The sequence below is a fragment of the Pseudochaenichthys georgianus genome, chromosome 17 (assembly GCF_902827115.2).
Source record: "Pseudochaenichthys georgianus chromosome 17, fPseGeo1.2, whole genome shotgun sequence".
In the NCBI taxonomy this organism is placed as follows: domain Eukaryota; kingdom Metazoa; phylum Chordata; class Actinopteri; order Perciformes; family Channichthyidae; genus Pseudochaenichthys; species Pseudochaenichthys georgianus.
In genome coordinates this window covers 25,241,174-25,249,582 of record NC_047519.1, presented here as the reverse complement: position 1 = coordinate 25,249,582, position 8,409 = coordinate 25,241,174, and the positions used below count along the sequence as shown (strand labels likewise).

The 8,409-nt window shown below is 40.4% G+C and overlaps 1 protein-coding gene across 1 annotated transcript; it reads left to right on the top strand.

Annotated features, from left to right (window-relative positions):
* Positions 1 to 624: 624 nt before the first annotated feature.
* On the top strand, positions 625 to 7,746 carry snorc (secondary ossification center associated regulator of chondrocyte maturation). Its single transcript, XM_034105237.2, has 3 exons — positions 625 to 799; positions 6,876 to 7,037; positions 7,118 to 7,746. Exons 1-3 carry the CDS (start codon positions 724 to 726, stop codon positions 7,225 to 7,227), a joined length of 348 nt encoding a protein of 115 aa, XP_033961128.1. The 5' UTR covers positions 625 to 723; the 3' UTR covers positions 7,228 to 7,746.
* The last annotated feature ends 663 nt before the right edge of the window (positions 7,747 to 8,409 follow it).

Sequence of the window (8,409 nt, the reverse complement as noted above, 5' to 3'; positions counted from 1 at the left end):
TAGACGGTATCTTTAACGACACTCACAAAATGTTATTTCTTATATATTGTCCTTCATTCCATATTTGTTGGCGTTAACCCTTTTAAAGGAAAATAAACACACGTTTCACTGCGCTCACCCTCTAGCTTGCACTGACAAGTTATGTTCATTTAGTTAATTCCAAATACACACCTTTTAAAATGGCAATGAAGATGACGACAGACATTTAAAGCTTTATTTCAACATCTAAATATAAGCTTTCAATGTAAAAAAGTAAGTGACATTCGGTTCAACCCTATGCGTCAGTTACCCTAATCCAATGATATAATGCAGTCATTCTATATTTTGTTTTCTTTTGAAACTACAAGTTTCTGCTACTAAAACCTTTCGGATTTTGTTACTTTTAGATCTCAATACTTCCATCACTGCCATATTTTCTTTGCTGAGACCTTTGTGATGTGACCTGGTCAAGGTCAGCGGTTGCCGAATGTTTACACCGAACATCCAGCTATGTAGCCGGAGGAGTGTGGAGTGGGTGGGCCCTGCGATGATGTGCTCACAAAGTCCACACTGTCCAGACAGTCCTGTGCACACCTAGTCCCACCCCTTCTCTCACCCCTCAGTAGCCTATCTCTCCCCCTGCTGCACTCTCCTGTACTCTTCTCTTGCTCCTCTTCCAGGGTCAGCCACTCTTTTGAAGTTCGAGGAGTTCTGGAGACGCACATCTTGTCCCTCGCAGCCACCATGATTCACAGCAGCAGTATCCGCAGATTCCTCCTCCTGGTGCTCCTCGGCCTCTTGGTAGCCTTTGTACACACAGGTAAACCACTTTTTGAGTCTGATTGATATGTGTATTTTTTCTTTGTGGTTGGCTGACAGGTTTGCAGACTTACCTGTGTATGCTACAACTAATTATGGTAAAAGAAGAAACAAGAAGACCTGAGTCTGATTTATTGAAAGAAAAAAAACAAACAAATACCACAACATCATATTTTATAAAAAAAAAAAATCCAAAACATTTTAGTATAAGGTTCGATATTCTTAACCTCTATCGTTGTTTAGGGTGACTCATGGGCTGGGTCTGCGCCCCTGTAGGTATCAAATCAAAGATGTGTGTGTACGTGTCATTTTTGCCCTCTTTTTCCACAAACACACACAAACAAACGCACACACACGTTCACAGGCCTGGATGTGTGAGCGTGCAGCCCGATGTAAATGATGCAGTTGTTGAGACTCCTTGAGACTCTGAGCTGTGAAAGCTGCTCTTTGACAAACAGGATGATTCAGTTGCTTTCATGATCCCTGATGTTCATACAAACTCAAATACCTGCCGCCCTCTGACTCCAGCTATGAGTGGTTCTATGTAATATCCGTTCGAGGTAGTGAAACGTCAACATATGTGGAATGTATTTCATGTATGTAGAGATATTTTGGAGATAGTAGTAAGAAGCAGATTCAATGTGTTCATCTCTTAACATTTATTCACATCAACTGGTTTTCTGCACAAGTGCTATTTAAAGAACACGTTCATATTTAAAGGAACATTTCCAATTTTTAAAATACATATTATTCCTGTGAGTCAACAAAATAATGACTACTAAATCCAAACACTAGTGATAAACTAAAATAGGTGATGTCACATTTGAGGATAGGGTCTAGATATTTTCCATATCAAATGGATTAGGAAATATGTTATAGATTACACAGAGCACCCAGGGGAATGTTCTGAGTTAATGGGGATTTTATTTCACAACTAAGAACAGTATCAATAAAAAAAGGTTATTAGAAAAAAACAACAATTCAAAAATGGAGCAGATCCAGATGTTAATACTTGATGACATCACAAGTTTTATATTACCTCTCCCTGGCTTTGAGATAGAATAGCTAACATTCCGAAAAATAGATTTTACTCTCCCCGCCCATGCAGAACCCGTGTTTCCCTTTAAGATTTGAGATATCAGCCCTGTCACTGGGTCTTTCACTTTCACTTACTGTATTTTTCTGTTCCTCTTTGCAACATCTCTCAAATATACTTGAAAAAAAGCGTACACTGTAGCAGGGCTCTCAGGCCCAAAGGTCACAGTAAAGGTTGAGAGGGCAAAGTCGAGCATGTCCACCCTGTCCTGTGAAAAAAAAACATTACTGTGCCCTTTTACTGTCCCCTTGTGCCAAAAAGAAAGGCTTTGTGCCAAACACAATGTCAGCGTTTCTAACATTGAGGTGTCATGACCTGCCTTCACCTTTCTAAAAAATATCTTGCATTCTCTGTTGGCTTTGTACAATTTAATGTGAAATTGTGTTTTTAATATACCACACTCTTTAAACACAGCCAAGTGAAATGTTTTTAAGGATGACTGTGTTCTGCTTCACATGGAGTCTACACTCTGCAGCTGCTTCTTATCTGTCTGTTGTTGTAGAGTATGTGATGATTTCAACTAGAGCCAGCAATCTTGACCACATCAACAACCAATCCAGTGACTAAACCAGAATAACATCTGAGCATTGTACTACAATACAGAGAATGGTTCATCACTAGTTTTGTAACCTAAATCTTCCTTATTTCACACATATTTTACAATGGAAAATCCCCTATAAGTAAAAAAAAGTTGAAGCAAGGACACATAAGTCCATCGATGTCATGTTTGAGCTGCGTCCTCCACGGTTTAAGTTGCTTGGCCAGGTTGTCTTTCACACACACGTCTGTGCGTTTTGTCATCTCTCCGGCTGGTGTGAAATCCTGACTGAAGAGGTCTACCAACAAATGGCCTTCTGTGTTTTCAGTGTCTGAAATCAACCTCCATTACAGTCTGCCAGGCTTTTATGAGTCTGGACTTGCATATAGACTAGAGGGTTCTTGATTGACACTTAGTCATCTTTAAAAAGTGTGACTCAAAAAGTGTGTAATGATTCCTAAGCAAAGGTAATCCTTACCGTATCCTGGGGGCTACCTGTGTAGTGGTGATATAGGAAAAAGTAACGAAACGAAAAGCTAAATTGTGATATAATAAAAAAATATGTTTACAGACAATTAAAATGCAAATAAGATTACACACTTTGTGGGAAACTAATCTTTAATAAATATACAATTACTAAGCTGCCATACCTGTGTAAAAAATTAAGCAATGTTTTGCAGTAGAACAAAATAGTAGCTAAGCTAGCAAGAAAATTAGCAAAATAACTAATTGATAAATTGTAAGCTAGAAATAATGGGAAAAACAGTTCTCTAAAAACAATGAATTAACAGTTAGCAATTGTTGGCTTAAAGTGGTGTATAGTTAGCTAAAAAGTAATGAATGAAGAAAACAGTTAGCTATAGATAAACAGTTAGCAACAGTTAGCTAGAAGTGAGGGATAAACAGTCAGCAACAGTTAGCTAGAAGTGAGGGATACACAGTTAGTAACAGTTAGCTAGAAGTGAGGGATACACAGTTAGCAACAGTTAGCTAGAAGTGAGGGATAAACAGTTAGCAACAGTTAGCTAGAAGTGAGGGATACACAGTTTGCAACAGTTAGCTAGAAGTGAGGGATACAGTTTGCTACAGGTAGCTAGAACTGAGGAATAAACAGTTAGCAACAGTTAGCAACAGATAGCTAGAAGTGAAGAATACACAATTAGCAACAGGTAGCTTAAAGTGGACCTATCATGCTATATTTGAAACATATATTGTAGGGCCATACCTATATAAAGTATATAAATATATATTTTATTTCAAAATACCAAACAGATCCTGCATTTTAGCCATGCCTCATTTCGCTCTATTTGCTCTTTCCAGCCCTGTTTTTGCAGGGGGCTGATTCTGTGAGCTGCAACTGACCACGCACCCCTGCAGGAGAGGGGAGTTGGCAGTTACTTTGGCATTAGGGCAGGGATATCTAGATACTTTCCAAGGTTTGACATAATTAATTGTGCTACTTTTAAAGCAAGCAACGATGTTTTCAAATCTGTAATTACTATTTTTCTTAGCGGATGCATGTCAATTTAAATCAATACAACTATTTTTTAAATCAATAAAATCATTTTCTAAATCCATAAAAGCATTTCAATTAATATTGGGAGTCATGTCGTTACTTTGTTGAGAATGTGGCCATACATGTAATAAGCGGGATAATGTGCAGCGACTTGGTCATTATGGGACCGCGTCGCTGCACATTATCCCTTACATATGATTATATAGAGTCATTATTCATTTGTTTTAAAGCAGGAGGCGCAAACGCTTGCCTCGGGGAGGGAGAAAAAGAGCCACAGCAGAGAATAAACAGAAGGGCAACCATGCAGAAGAAGTCTTCTTCGCTGCTTTTGTGGCAGACTACAGCGCCACTTCCAGGCCTGGCATATGTACTACAGCGTCTCCAGCGCTTTCGAGCAGCAATGGCCGGCTGTGGCCCAACCTCTCATTCCCCTGATAGGTGGATAATTTACCAATAGCCGTAGCGCCACCGTCCTGACGTCAGGACAGTGTTCAAATCTGGATCAGTCTGTATCAGATCCGTTGCAGCCCTTTTTTTTAGATTTGGGTACGGAGGAAAATAGAGAGGGTTGTGTTTTCTGACACTTGGTGAGTTCCCTGGAACACCGGGGACACATATTCATGTATAAAAGACGTACAAAAGTGCATTTTGCATGATAGGTCCCCTTTAAGTAAATGGATAAGAAGTAGGCCTAAATTAAAAAAAGAAGAAGAATTAGTTACAATTATTCATAATAAAATATAAACGTAGCCTATTAAACCCATAGTGACACACAACATGATGGATGATGAAAATGATGATGAAGGTAGCTCAGCTGTGGGGTACATCAGCCAAAAAAGTTTCCACTGACCGAGTAGCTAGTTGTCAGCTGACAAGAATTATGTTTTTTTTCCTTGAGGCCTCAGTTATGTTAATGCTTTAAACAGAAATTGCAAGCTTGAGTGAACTCCTTCGTGTGGAAACAAACAGCAACGGAAAACATCATGTTATTATTTTTGCCTTCCTATTAAATCAAGCTGTCCAGAGGGCACAGCCTTTTACACACAGTGGCTATTTAATAAACAAGTTTGTTTGACATCAAGTACCCAGCCGGTGCCGGTTTGGGCCTGGCCGGTTGTTACTGGTTGCAGCCTGCCGCCCTCCATGGCCGCACAAGCTGCCTTTTGTGCCCTCGGCTGAAGGCCTCATTGATGGCTGAGCTGGCCAGAGGCCCGGGCCTCCAAACCTCCAGCCAGCAACAGGACAGGAAGCTGTACACGACTCAGTCAACACAGCAGCATCAAAATACTCACATCAGAAGAGCATATCAGAATTATACCGCAGCTAACATGCTTATGTTTTAAACTTAAGAGATGTTATCATATGACGTGAAATAAGATACTAAGATTCTCCATTGACAATGGCAGAGGAAAAAGAGGAAGAAAGATGTGAAGCAGGGTCAAGTTTACCAAGGGTGTCAGAGGCTACAAAGTAAATATGTTTATGTTAAATAAACTGAGTCTAAATATGTTTGGATTATGGTTTTGTTTATGTGTAGAGTTGAGGATAGGTTGAGAGAATCCGTGAGTGGGTGGGCTTGTGTGGGTTTTTTGTGGGGAGGTGAAGATGACATTTTCCCCTGTTCCTCTGGATTTCAAAAGAAAAGCTATACAGCTGTCAGTTACCATAAAGATGTCTACAACAATCGTTATTTTGGTGGTTTGTCAGCACTAAGTCGTGTTAGGAAACAGAAATGTGGCCCAGAAAGCAACCTTGTTTCTTTGGCTACTGCAGAGGTGTGAAAAGTCTCAGGGTAACTTCATGCTCAGATGGGAGGAATGTCAGAGGACAATTTGGGATGGAAAGAGAAGAGAGGATAATTTGCACAGAGAGTTGTACACGAGCTGAGCCTCATGCACAAACAACTGCCTCCCCTGGTAAAGCAAAACATATCTACTACTCCGTTTGGATCATTACGGTTTAAGGATTTGTTTAGACAATAGACAAACTTTGTTGAAACCTTGAAATATTTTAAAAGGCAACCGTAGCTTAAACGGTCAAAAATGTTCATCCTCTACAAAGACATCCTTATGCGTAAGCCTCAGCCGTTAGCCCAGTGAGACAGAGAGAGGCTGTTGGGGTGATTACAGACATGTGTGCAGCCCTGCATCCCAGAGGCTTCCACATCCAGAAAATAGTAAAATAGAGTCATTAGCAAAGCTGTTTGCGTCGTCAGTGAAATTACTACCGTTAGAAAACATACAGTAAAATTATACTGCACACGGATTAAGTGACTGCTTGTAGATCAGCCATGCTTAAGATATGCTTGAGATATTGTTTGAATGGGGTATTATCAACAGTACATGGCAGTTAGCACTCCCTGAGTTTGGAAAAACAGACAGTAGTGCCAGCATGGTTGCAAAGCATTGCACTGCTGTGAATAGGGACGTCATCAAAATATATTTTAGCCCATTGAAAAAATTGTCAGTTTACGTGAACGCTATATTTAAAATATTTTCACTGCTTTACATTGCTGTGACAGTTTTTTCAAATGGTGAGATCAGCAATATCTGGTCAAAGCCACCAGACTCCTTCAACAAAAAAGGTAATTTTAACTCAAAGAACAAAGGAGATGCTGGTAAACTGCTGCTTCAATTAGTTAGTTTTAGTTAGACAATCAATTCCCATTTTTGTGATGTAAAAATACTATTAGCAAAAGCATGGGCCTTTCTTTAGGGAGCTTGAATACAATCTGCTGCTATCCCGTCTACAGAAGTACACAAGCTCCCATGTCTTCTCTCTGTTTTTCCAAATTATGGTCATGATGGCCCCCATATACTGTTGGTACTGACCATGGATAATGACGTCATTAAACGCTATTTTAAAGAATCTAAACATCCCTTTTAAAACAAGCACAAGTGGAATTTAGTTTTCCTTTTGGTCTGCAGACACAGTTGCAGACTCATCAATCAGAGACACCCAGGACACCACGTCAGGAGAACCACCCAGTGACGTGACCACCAAAGACCCTAACCATGACACGACGGAGCAGTCCTTCACCTTCGACTACGAGGACAACACACACTCTCCGGACCTGCTCGATGAACAATGTAAAATCATCACTTTATACACCAAATTTATTTCAATTATATCTAAACAAATGATTAAAACCATGTGTTTGTGTGTGCAGGGGTGCTGGGGCCAGGGGCCATCACAGCCATTGTTATAGCCGTCTTCTTAGGAACTTCTGTCCTCCTCGCCCTCATCGTCATCACACTCAGAAAGTTCACCGCCTCCTAGAGTGAAATATCCCCATCTTGTGTGCATGTGTTTGTGTGTGTTTGTATGTTCTCTTTTCCCTCTCATCTCAGTCTCTCAACTCTTTTTTGCAGATATGAGTTGTGTATTTTGCTTCCCTGTAGATGCTATAAATTGTGGCAGGTCCCGTGACTGACTTACAGATGTCTTTCTATAAACACACTTTAAATGTTCCTCAACATGTCCACTTTTACTGCAGGTATAATGTTAGAAACTGGCTGGCTCTTCCAGTGGAAATCATAGCATGTCCATGTCATTCACTTTGTTTTTCCTCTTGATCTTGCATGCTCTAAAGGGGCTTTAATGTTGTGGGCTGTCTATTTGTACATGAGGTGTGTGTGTGCTTTCGTCAGTGTGTGATTTTCCTTCAAAAAGAAAGATACACATGAGGTTTGTTTAGTGTAGAGGCTAAGCCAACGCTTTAAGCCTCTGAGGATCCGCTTGGTGGGTGTAATTGACGCACACCTTGTTTGCTGCCGAATAAAAGTCAGAACCAACGTTTCCAGTTCGAAATAGTCCATTTATTTCCCTTTTTTACTGGTTTCTTTGTTTCATTCACCACACGATATTTATGGTTTACACAATACCTTTTGCTTTGTTTTTAATCCCGTGTTTGTGTGCGTGTTCTCCGTGTGTGTGTGCTCCTTGTGAGTGTGTTCTCCGTGTGTGCTCTCCGTGTGTGGTCAAAACCTGTATGGGCCTTCCGGCGGAACCTCTCACCAACACACATAGGTTCCTACCTTTATACCCACAGTTAATTGGCTCCTACACACCAGCCCCTAATTGATAGTACAGGTATCAATTGAAAACAATTAAGGAGCCAAATGTAAAAATCATATTTCAATACATAGAAATGCACATCCTACACTTCCTGTACTAAACATAGTTTAGTAATAGGTCGCACAATAATGTTGGTCTTGGTCTGTAACTTGACAGAGCGCACCAGTCCTCCTTTATCAGGAAAAACCTCCAATACTTTGCCAAGAGGCCAGGAACCGCGGGGAGCTGAGGAATCCATGATGACTACAATATCACCAGCGACTATATTCCTTTGGATCCACTTTTGCCTCTCTTGTAGCAACGGCAGGTATTCTCGCACCCAACGCTTCCAAAATAAATCAGAAATGTACTGAACTTGTCTCCAGCGACGTTTCACATACATGT